This window comes from Dermacentor andersoni, chromosome 5 (assembly GCF_023375885.2).
Source record: "Dermacentor andersoni chromosome 5, qqDerAnde1_hic_scaffold, whole genome shotgun sequence".
NCBI lineage: Eukaryota > Metazoa > Arthropoda > Arachnida > Ixodida > Ixodidae > Dermacentor > Dermacentor andersoni.
The window spans coordinates 200,856,143-200,868,230 of NC_092818.1; the positions used below are offsets into that span (position 1 = coordinate 200,856,143).

General features: G+C 48.7%; 1 protein-coding gene across 4 annotated transcripts in view; it reads right to left on the reverse strand.

The window, feature by feature from the left end:
* The window catches only part of YME1L (ATP-dependent zinc metalloprotease YME1L), a 191,712-nt gene that overhangs the window by 125,452 nt on the left and 54,172 nt on the right, over window positions 1-12,088 (reverse strand). For all 4 annotated transcript variants that reach the window (XM_055071542.2, XM_050180072.3, XM_050180074.3 and 1 more), the window contains one exon: window positions 9,349-9,479. In XM_055071542.2, the coding sequence (XP_054927517.1) occupies window positions 9,349-9,479 (131 nt within the window). The remainder of the gene's footprint in view (window positions 1-9,348; window positions 9,480-12,088) is intronic.

The following is a 12,088-nucleotide window of genomic DNA, read 5'->3' on the forward strand; positions in this document are numbered from 1 at the left end:
TATTTATTTCAAGGAAATTTTCAACGTCTCAATAATTTCTCTCGTCGTATTCGAGTTCTGATTGCCGTGTTATAGTTTCTTAACGAAGCTTTCCCTCAAGTCTAAATATTTTAAGGCAGTTTTCCTTGTCTCTAAAGCCGCTCGAGTTCGCTCTTCACCTCGGGCAGCCATTTTTCCAAGAAAGTATGCCTTCCAACCACTCGGAATCAGCAAAAACCGACTATCGCGGACGACATGAGTCCCTTTCCACGTAAGTGTGAGGCTCGGAGCAGGAGCTGTGGCGCTTGAAAGTAGCCTGGGGCCTGACGAACCAACCGACTGAGCTATCTTTTCGGGCAACATCGAAGGGTCACGAGTTCAAATCGCCTGTTAGGTTCCTTTTTTTTCTCGCCCCTTTTTCTTTCTTTCTTTTTTCTTTCTTTTAATGTCTTTTCCTTTATTTTATCACTGTACGGGAACCCTCCTAAAATAAAAAAAAAAGGAAAGATATATATCTTCAAATATGTATGGCCTCACATGTGCAGGTCATAAATACCAGGTTCTCTAGCCGAGTGCCATCCGTGCGGTATATCCGAGCTCAGATTGGTACACCTTGACTGATCAAATAGGGCACCACTGTATATTAAATGAGGCGTACAACTCCTGCGGGACCCGCCGTGGTTACTCAGTGGCTATGGTGTTAGACTGCTGAGCACGAGGTCGCGGGATCGGATCCCGGCCACGGCGGCCGCATTTCGATGGGGGCGAAATGCGAAAACACCCGTGTACTTAGATTTAGGTGCACGTTAAAGAACCCCAGGTGGACGAAATTTCCGGAGTCCTCCACTATGGCGTGCCTCATAATCAGAAAGTGGTTTTGTCACGTAAAAGCCCACAATTTATTTTAAATTTAACTCCTGCGCGGACGGTACAGTATCCGCCTCCCGTGCAAGAGGACCGTGATTCAAATCCCGGACCGCAGAATTCTCCACCGGAAAATACCAGAAAAAAAAAACCGTGTGTTGAGAAAATTGCACAAACAGGCCTGGAGTGCGGCCTGATCACGGGGACCTGAACCGGTAATGCACTCTCTCACCAGAGCAGGATTGGCCACCCTGGTGCAGTACTTGGCCACAACCTCCTATATGAACACAACAATCAAACCCCGGCCCTCAGTCCCCAGCAGCTGCGAAGCAACTGACCACGGCGGTGGTCAGACCTGCGACGCTGCAGAGGGTGCTAAGAATGCCTGGCTCCGGACAGGCCGCCATTGGAATATGAACCTGGCAACGTTTAACGCTAGAACGTTATCTAGTGAGGCGAGTCTAGCAGTGCTATTGGAGGAATTAGAGGGCAGTAAATGGGATATAATAGGGCTCAGTGAAGTTAGGAGGCCAAAAGAAGCATATACAGTACTAAAAAGCGGGCACGTCTTGTGCTACCGGGGCTTAGCAGAGAGACAAGAACTAGGAGTCGGATTCCTGATTAATAAGAACAAACTGGTAACTTACAGGAATTCTATACCTTTAACGAGAGGGTGGCATGTCGTGTTGTGAAACTTAATAAGAGGTACAAAATGAAGGTTATACAGGTCTACGCCCCTACATCTAGTCATGATGACCAGGAAGTCGAAAGCTTCTATGAAGACGTGGAATCGGCGATGGGTAAAGTCAAAACAAAATACAGTATACTGATGGGCGATTTCAATGCCAGGGTAGGCAAGAAGCAGGCCGGAGACAAGTCAGTGGGGGAATATGGCATAGGCTCTAGGAATAGCAGAGGAGAGTTATTAGTAGAGTTTGCAGAACAGAATAATATGCGGATAATGAATACCTTTTTCCGCAAGCGGGTTAGCCGAAAGTGGACATGGAGGAGCCCGAATGGTGAGACTAGAAATGAAATCGACTTTATACTCTGCGCGAACCCTGGCATCATACAAGATGTAGACGTGCTCGGCAAGGTGCGCTGCAGTGACCATAGGATGGTAAGAACTCGAATTAGCCTTGACTTGAGGAGGGAACGGAAGAAACTGGTACATAAGAAACCAATCAATGAGTTAGCGGTAAGAGGGAAACTAGAGGAATTCCGGATCAAGCTACAGAACAGGTATTCGGCTTTAACCCAGGAAGAGGACCAAAGTGTTGAAGCAATGAACGACAATCTTATGGGCATCATTAAGGAGTGCGCAATAGAAGTCTGTGGTAACGCCGTTAAACAGGAAACCAGTAAGCTATCGCAGGAGGCGAAAGATCTGATCAAGAAACGCCAATGTATGAAAGCCTCTAACCCTACAGCTAGAATAGAACTGGCAGAACTTTCTAAGTTAATCAACAAGCGTAAGACAGCGGACATAAGGAAGTATAATATGGATAGAATTGAACAGGCTCTCAGGAACGGAGGAAGCCTAAAAGCAGTACAGAAGAAACTAGGAATAGGCAAGAATCAGATGTGTGCGTTAAGAGACAAAGCCGGCAATATCGTTACTAATATGGATGAGATAGTTCAAGTGGCTGAAGAGTTTTATAGAGATTTATACAGTACCAGTAACACCCACGACGATAAGGTGAGAGAGAATAGTCTAGAGGAACTTGAAATCCCACAAGTAACACCGGAAGAGGTAAAGAACGCCTTGGGAGCTATGCAAAGGGGGAAGGCAGCTGGGGAGGATCAGGTAACAGCAGATTTGTTGAAGGATTGTGGGAACACTGTCCTAGAAAGGTTGGCCGCCCTATATACACAATGCCTCATGACCTCAAACGTACCGGAATCTTGGAAGAACGCCAACATAATCCTAATCCATAAGAAAGGGGACGCCAAAGACTTGAAAAATTATAGACCGATCAGCTTACTGTCCGTTGCCTACAAAGTATTTACTAAGGTAATCGCAAATAGAATCAGGAATACCTTAGACTTCTGTCAACCAAAGGACCAGGCAGGATTCCGTAAAGGATACTCAACAATAGACCATATTCACACTATCAATCAGGTGATAGAGAAATGTGCGGAATATAACCAACCCTTATATCTAGCCTTCATTGATTACGAAAAAGCATTTGATTCAGTCGAAACCTCAGCAGTCATGGAGGCACTACGGAATCAGGGTGTAGATGAACCATATGTAAAGATACTGGAAGCTATCTATAGCGGTTCCACAGCCACCGTAATCCTCCACAAAGAAAGCAACAAAATCCCAATAAAGAAAGGCGTCAGACAGGGAGATACGATATCTCCAATGCTATTCACAGCGTGTTTACAGGAGGTATTCAGAGACCTGGAGTGGGAAGAATTGGGGATAAAAGTTGATGGAGAATACCTTAGCAACTTGCGATTCGCTGATGATATTGCCTTGCTTAGTAACTCAGGAGACCAATTGCAATGCATGCTCACTGACCTGGAGAGGCAAAGCAGAAGGGTGGGTCTGAAAATTAATCTACAGAAAACTAAAGTAATGTTTAACAGTCTCGGAAGAGAACAGCAGTTTACGATAGGTAGCGAGGCACTGGAAGTGGTAAGGGAATACATCTACTTAGGGCAGGTAGTGACCACGGATCCGGATCATGAGACTGAAATAATCAGAAGAATAAGAATGGGCTGGGGGGCGTTTGGCAGGCATTCTCAAGTCATGAACAGCAGGTTGCCACTATCCCTCAAGAGGAAAGTGTATAACAGCTGTGTCTTACCAGTACTCACCTACGGGGCAGAAACCTGGAGGCTTACGAAAAGGGTTCTGCTGAAATTGAGGACGACGCAACGAGCCATGGAAAGAAGAATGATAGGTGTAACGTTAAGGGATAAGAAAAGAGCAGATTGGGTGAGGGAACAAACGCGGGTAAATGACATCTTAGTTGAAATCAAGAAAAAGAAATGGGCATGGGCCAGACATGTAATGAGGAGGGAAGATAACCGATGGTCATTAAGGGTTACGGACTGGATTCCAAGGGAAGGAAAGCGTAGTAGGGGGCGGCAGAAAGTTAGGTGGGCGGATGACATTAAGACGTTTGCAGGGACAACATGGCCACAATTAGCACATGACCGGGGTAGTTGGAGAAGTATGGGAGAGGCCTTTGCCCTGCAGTGGGCGTAACTAGGCTGATGATGATGATGATGATGAATCATACATCCCGGCATAATCGCTGGTGCTTGCAAAAAAGTTCCAGAACATACACCACTCATTGTGTTTCGCACGTGATCTGATTAGGCAAGATTCTTCCACCATAGAATCAGTGACAACATTCTAGAAAGTTCTGATACATGAAGGCGCCTCTTGTGCTAAGCGATAACCTTGTCAGCTGATAGCCGGTGAAAAACGAAGTCACCAGAAAAAGATAAACCATGTACGCATGCCAATACTAAAGCACTGCATGCGGTGGATGTGGGTTCTGCTCCCATGTACTTGTGCCAAGTTGTTTCAGAGCACAGCTCTTAGGCGCCCGTTCCTGCGGCAAGCGTCGGCGTCATCCCTTGGCATCCTCGTAACCAAGTGAACGAGCACAGCAAAGGATGAAATAGCAAACGCAGAGCGTGGATGAAAGATGGTGATAGTGAAGAGAGCGCCAGGAGGAAGGCGGAGGAGCGTGTAGCGGAACCATGAGGCAGAAAGCGGAGGAGGAGGGTATGGCAAAAGCGTGACAAGTGTAGTGTTGCACAACACGGGCGTTGCAGCAACGATGGCTGCAAGATGGCACCAGAGTAGTGTGTGCCGTGCATTCACCGATGACACCACCGATACCATATGTAGAAACAAGGTACTGCATGAGCAGAGGTCAGTCTGCGGCGGCTGCTATGAATTGCGTCCACGCGTCACCTATGCACTGCCTCTCACGATCTACCGATTAGCAAGGCAGTCACACCACACTTCGCTCCGTTTGCAACGTGTCGCATGAGACAGACTGTCCGCGCCAGTCTATATATCGAGATATGAAAACACGTATACAAACGGTATTGTCCCCACGACCTAATTCTTGGCCTCGATTTTCTCTCCACGCATTCTTCTCTTATTGACTGCTCTGCCAGTACCCTTCGCCTTGAGTTGCCGATTCTCGCAGAACCTTCTGACGCACCCCAGTGCTGCCTACGCCCCACCAGCTTTATTCGCCTGCCGCCAAAATCAATAGCCTATATTGAACTCTTGTCTTCCCCACCAGTTCCTGATGGCGAGTACCTCCTCACTCCTCTGACCGACATTCCACTACAGTTTGACGTTACCGTGCCTAACAGTATACTTACTATTACTGCGAACTGCACTCACATGCCTATCTTTAACTTTGAATTGGCAAAGCAAATTCTACCGAAAGGTATTTGCCTTGCCAACGTTGATTGTCTCGGCGACCATCACGTGGCAATGTTATCAACCGATGGTTCTTGCGAATTCAGCAGGCCCCCCGCGCCAGCCTCAGGCGCCGATCCCAACAAAAAGACAAGGGTTGCGACGGACCTGTCCTCTGCACAGACTGAAGACCTTTAGCAAGTATTATCGTCCTACCGAGAAATTTTAGACTTTGACGATCGCCTTTTAGGCCAGACGCTCGCGGTCAAGCACCGCATTCTTACTGGAGATGCTACTCCTATTCACCAACGACCGTATTGAGTTTCTGCGTCGGAACGCCAAGTAATTCAAAGTGAAGTGAACAAAATGCTAGACAAAAACATCATTGAGCCTTCTTCGAGTCCCTGGGCGTACACTGTAGTGTTGGTTAAGAAGAAGGATGGCACGTGGTGGTTCTGTGTAGACTTCCGTCATCTGAACAACATTACTAAGAAGGACGTCTACCCGTTCCCACGTATAGACGACGCCCTTGACTGCCTCCACGGTACCAGCTATTTCTCTTCTATTGATCTTCGTTCTGGATACTGGCACATTGCTGTTGACGATATGGACAGAGAAAAAACCGCGTTCATCACACCTGATGGCCTATACCAATTTAAAGTAATGCCGTTTGGATTATGCAACGCCCCTGCCACCTTTGAGCGTATGATGGACTCCTTGCTCTGAGGTTTCAAATGGTCCACATGTCTCTGCTACCTCGACGACGTCATCGTCTTCTCGCCCACATTCGACACTCACCTTGAGCATCTAACAGCTATACTTGATGTATTTCGAAAGGCGAAGCTGCAACTTAACTCGTCCAAATGTCGTTTCGGCTGCCGCCAAATTACTGTTCTGGGCCGCCTCGTTGACGCTTCCGGAGTACAGCCTGATCCCGACAAAACTCGCGCTGTCCGACACTTTCCGGTTCCGAAGACAGCCGCAGACGTACGAAGTTTTGTAGGGCTATGCTCGTACTTTCGTCGTTTTATTCAGGATTTTGAAGTAATTGCTAGACCTCTCACTAATCTTTTGAAGAAAGGCGTACAATTCTCGTGGGGTACTACAGAATCCGCCGCCTTCTCTCGTCTCGTTACTCTTCTCTCCTCGCCACCCATTCTCGCCCACTTCGACCCTGATGCCCCTACAGAATTGCATATAGATGCCAGCGGTCATGGCGTAGGTGCCGTCTTAGCCCAGCGTCAGCGTGGCCAGGATCGCGTTATTGCTTATGCGAGCCGCCTCTTCACACCATTGGAGCGCAACTATTCCATTACGGAACGAGAATGCCTTGCTGTAGTCTGGGCGGTTGCGAAGTTACGTCCTTACCTTTATGGTTGCCCTTTTTCCGTAGTCACTGACCATCATGCTCTCTGCTGGCTCTCATCGCTAAGAGCTCCTACAGGCCGGCTTGGTCGATGGGCTTTGAGGCTACAAGAATTTTCATATTTCGTGGTCTACAAGTCTGGCCGCCTGCACCAAGACGCTGACAGCTTGTCGCGTTACCCTGTTGACGACCCTGGCTCCTCCAATATTACCAGTGCTGCTTGTGTATTCTCTGTGTCGCAGCTGCTTCATTTCGCCGACGAGCAACGTCGTGACGCCTACATCAGAGCACTCATCGACCATTTTGAACGCTCTTCGGCCAATGCTACTCTACGCCTCTTCGTCCTCCGCGCAGTACTCTGTACCGTCGTAACCTTCATCCGGACGGCTCTGAGTTCCTACTTGTCATACCTAAACACTTCCGCTCAACCGTTCTAGAAGAGCTTCACAACACACCAACAGCAGGACACCTCGGCGTATCTTGAACCTATGACCGTGTACGTCGCCGTTTTTTTCTGCCCGGGCCTTGCCTGTTCCGTACGACGTTATGTCGCCACTTGTGAACTTTGCCAACGATGCAAGAAGCCTTCCCAGCTCCCCGCTGATTACCTGCAGCCGCTCGACATCCCTGCCAAGCCCTTCCATCGTGTCGGCTTAGACCTTCTCGGCCCATTTCCGGAATCTACATCAGGAAACAAGTGGGTTGCAGTCGTGGCGGACTACGCGACTCGCTACGCCGTAACCCACGCTCTTCCGACCAGCTGCGCAAGTGATGTTGTGGACTTCCTCCTACATGATACCATTTTGATGCATGGTGCTCCGCATCAACTGCTAACAGACCGTGGCCTTATGTTTTTGGCCAAAGTCATTGACGACATCATGCGTGCCTGCTCAATACAGCATAAATTTACCACCTCCTACCACCCTCAAACGAACGGCCTCACTGAGCGTTTGAATCGCACCGTTACAGACATGCTATCCAAATACGTTTCAGATGACCACCGTGACTGGGACCTGGCTCTACCTTATATTACCTTCATGTACATCTCTTCCCGTCTCGAAACTGCTGGCTTTTCCCCGTTTTACCTCTTGTATGGCCGAGAACCAACGCTACCACTGGACACTCTGCTTCCGTCCACCACAGCTTTTACTTGCGATTATGCCCGTGATGTAATCGCCCATGCTGACCATGCTCGCCAAAACTTGCGCACGCTCGTCTACAAGTGTCTCAAGAGAAACAGAAGCAACGCTATGACCTCCGTCCCCGTGATGTCCATTTTGCGCCCGGCACCATCGTGTTGCTTTGGTCACCATCACATAAAGTTGGCCTTTGTGAAAAACTGCTTTCCTGTTACACAGGCCCGTATCGCGTGCTCCACCAAGTGAACGATGTCACCTATGAAGTCGTTCTAGCGACGCCCACTACGTCCCCTGCTGTGACATTGTTCACGTCGCCCGACTCAAGCCCTACACCTGTCTACGCGCCTTGGATATTTAACAGCACCGTGACGGCGCTTTTGCCACCGGGGGTGTAGTATTACAATATTATTGCGAGATGCTCAAGGGACGAGCCGCCGCGAGAACCACAAAGTGGGTCTATGCCCTTGGCACGAGCGAGTGTTGGCCTGGCTCTCTGGCTCCAGTGTAAATAGCCCATAAATAGCCTCTTTCATCTTTGTCTTTCCGCACGTAACAATATTACTGTGATACATACTTTTGCCTTGGTGAGCCATTGACTGCAGTGCATGTTTGTATTTGAAGATTTTATCAGAAATGAAGATACTAATAGTACTGCAAAAGCTTCTACTGCCATTTCAGTACAAAGGAAAATTGTAACTGATGATAATGACCTGTTGTTCACCTTTTTTTCTGAATGCTTTTAAAAAGTTCACCCTTCTCTCAGATGTTTGCATAAATATAACCACCAAAGCGTCTTGTTTGTCTCGTTTTGCACTCAGCATGATTTCGCGCTCTACACGAGAACACCTGATTACCAGTATAAGTCAGTGCCACAGTCACGAGCACTGAGGCAGAGGCAAGTGAATCGAAGAACACAATCGCGCGCTGGAACCTGGTGGAAAATTGCAGATAGTTTCATTTTCCGTGCCTGCAACTGCACGACATGGGAACAAGTACACAATATGGAAATCCGTACCCCTTGCTACGGCATGGAGTAAGACAAAGACTCCCAGACATTTTGTTTGTAGGTTTTATATCATTTGTCTAAACCTTAAGTTGTCTGTTGAAGCAACAGATCAAACAAATAACTAATGTTGCCTTGTATAATTCTCAAAGTCACATGTCACTGTGAGTAAGCCACATCATTGCAATTTATGTAGGCACATCTGTGCAATTGACATCGACTCTTCAGCTGGGAGCATGGTGCCCAGGAGGAGAGGGGTGCATGGCATTCGGTTTGAAAATTCAAGTCTTCTTGCAGCGCCTAGCGGTGTAATAATTTGCAGACACGTTCGTTAATGCGTATTGTATGCACTGCGCTTGTCAGCTCAATATGGCCAGACCTGGTGAGGGGCCTTTAAATTCAAATGACCTACATCTTCAGATAGATTTCTTGGATAAAATTTTGAGTTTGTTCTGGGCTACTTTTGCACCAGGTGTGTGTGGTCATCTGAAAGCACCTGAATTCACCTGGTCACTTTGACGGACAGCTTACTTCATGCTCAGCCACTGCAGAGGCCTCACACTAAAGGAGAACATTTCAACCATGCCGTGCGTACCTTGTCCTTTCTTGTTCTGAGGGCCAAAAACCGCTCATTCAAGTCTGGAGCCTTCATCACAAGAGCCGAATGGACATCCCCTACTTGCCTACTCCTCGTCTTGAATCCTCGAATTTGGTAAGGTGTGTACACTGCAAGACAGAAAGAAAGCAGGTAAGAGATAAGGGGGCAGTATCAAAAAGGCAACACCTTATTGCCTTCTGTTTGCCATACAAATAGGAAAAATGGAATTCACATGACACCATGTTTTATCATTATTCAGGAGACAGCACTCTATACAGTATGTGAAATTATTTTGTGGACAAAAAAAAAAAAACATGTAGTCTCTGGTTCTCTTAAGCCGCTTTTGTGCGTAAGGCTTCGGCTTGACGGCCAACTCCCTTTTGCTTGCCTTCTACAATCGGGCTTCGGCGGTACCAGGACAAGCAGAAAACACAACACACAGTAATAACAAGTACAACGTTTATTGCTCCAGGGGATTCACGTGGAAGCAGGCTAGTTCCAACTGCGACGTTTGTTGGGGTCGATCATAGGGCAAACAAAGGCAGGTCACGACAAAGGATAGGAACGAGATGTTTACCTGAGATCCTTCCTTTATCGTGGCTCGCAGTCCTCTCTGCTCTCCGGCATTTGCCGGATGCCGGTTACACCAATTTCGGCACCCCCGGCCGTGTTACTCGTGTGGTCAAATGGCCACGCGGCTCCGCAGTCACATCACCATTACGCTTGCAACCGGTTTGCAAGAGGGTAGCGACATCAGCAGAGGAAAGCCGTCTGGCTCCCCGCACAGGAAGAGGGGAAGAAGGCATCTGCTCTCCTCACTTCCGTAGCATGGCAGGAAAATATTAACTTTCATAATTACCGCATCCCTCCCCCTTTCAGACCGAACGCACCCTTGACTCCAGTGGCGCAATGTTATGGCAGTCTCGCCATAACTGACCTACTGGCTTCTGCGATGTAGTCGGTGGTCTCAATGTTTTGTGGACACCTTTTCACCAGAGCATATTTTCCCTCATTTGGCCACACCAGTGTCAGATGGGGAGGGCATGGCTCACTTCTTGGATTGTCCGTCGTCTGCCTGGTTGGCCCACGTGCCCTTGGATGACAGGGACCTGGTTCTGCAGACCCCTGACTGGAAGACAAGTGCCGCTCCAGCCCAGCAGTAGCACGGCACAGGAACCAAAGTGCACCCCGTAGGTTGGCTCCCCATGCTGGCACTCATCTCCTGTATCCAGCGGCCTAGGGAGTGCACCAGCGCGGTTACCTGTGGGAAGGCTGATTGCTGGCTTGGCTTCTTGATCAATTGAGGTGCAACCATGATTCCATGCCATATGCCCTCGGCTCTCGGTGACTACCATGGCCAGCTTTAGCTGCTGCTCCGTAGGTGCTGGTTCTGCTGCTTCGAGTGGGTCTGGACTCATTGTGGTGTTTCACTGACTGCGGTTGTTGTAGAGGTACGCCACCGGGTTTATGGACAATCGCTTGCCTTCCATGAGTTTGTGGTGCAGGCGTCGCAGCTTCCACGGTGCCTTCCCTTCGGAAGTACTGCTTCAGCTCACCGACGTGGATTGGGTCGCTGATACAACCTGTGTTCAGATCCCTCAGCTTGTAGTTCAGTCGCGAGAGCTTCTCAGCAACTTCAAAGGGCCCCGCCCATTTGGGTGCTAAACCTGCCACAAACCCTAAGCTCGCGTCACTGAGTGTATGGTTGCGTTTCACGACCAGGTCTCCCACTTGGAATTCCATGTTCCATTGCACTCGGTCGTAGGCAGCCTTTTGGCTCACCCTTGGCCCTGCACAGTTGCGATTCGCTTCGATCACGGCATTTGTCAGGCGATCACGCAAACGCCATGCGTAGTCGGCGATTGCCATTTTTGCACCAGATGAATCTGTCTGTTTGGATATGGTGGCTAGAAGGGGGGAGTGTGACGGGCAGGAGCCGGCTGGCTGCACAGAGCGATGAAAGTTGTAGATGGCGCTACTTGCAGCTGGTGTGCAGCTTTCGCGGTTTTTAAGTGGCAGCGCACGGCAGCTCGTACACGCATCGCATCCACTTTGCATCACATTTGACTTTTTAATGTAATATACGGTGCAAACATCACAAAGTGTTTGCAGCTCATGCATGCATTATTAAGAAGGGTGACACTTCTTTGAAGAGCAAGCAGACAATGGAAAGATGCCTGATTTGCAACACCGGAACTCACAGCACATGCTTAGCCACACGATTTAAAATAAGGAGGAAGATCACATTTGAAGGCCACTTTGGACGAGTTGGTTTTTACTAAAAGGCTAGCGTGGTGTTACTGCAAGTGAATGTTGATCGTGAACACAAACAATCCGAAACGCTTAACTTTCTACTTTTGTCATTAAGCCATCTGCCGCAAATGTAGCCAGTGAGTGCAGAGAAAATCGTACACGCTGTAGCGGCACGACTGTCGCCTCCAAAGCAAGCAAAGATGAAGATGGGCTCACGTGCGGTTAGTGTGAGAATAGAACATGCTAGCGTGCTCAACCTGAGTGGCCATCATGTCGGCCGCTCCCGAGATCCTGCAGCACCATGGCTGGCCGGCCTAAATAAATCATTTCTACAGTGGCTACCATTTCGCGCCGCCTCCCACAAATTGCTGACGCCGGACGACCGAAGCCAGCCTTCCCACAAATTAGTGACCCGGACGACCTAAAGCCCCTGGATAACTTGAAAGTAGCGACACTCTCCTCCTCACGGCGCTTTCCTTCTCGA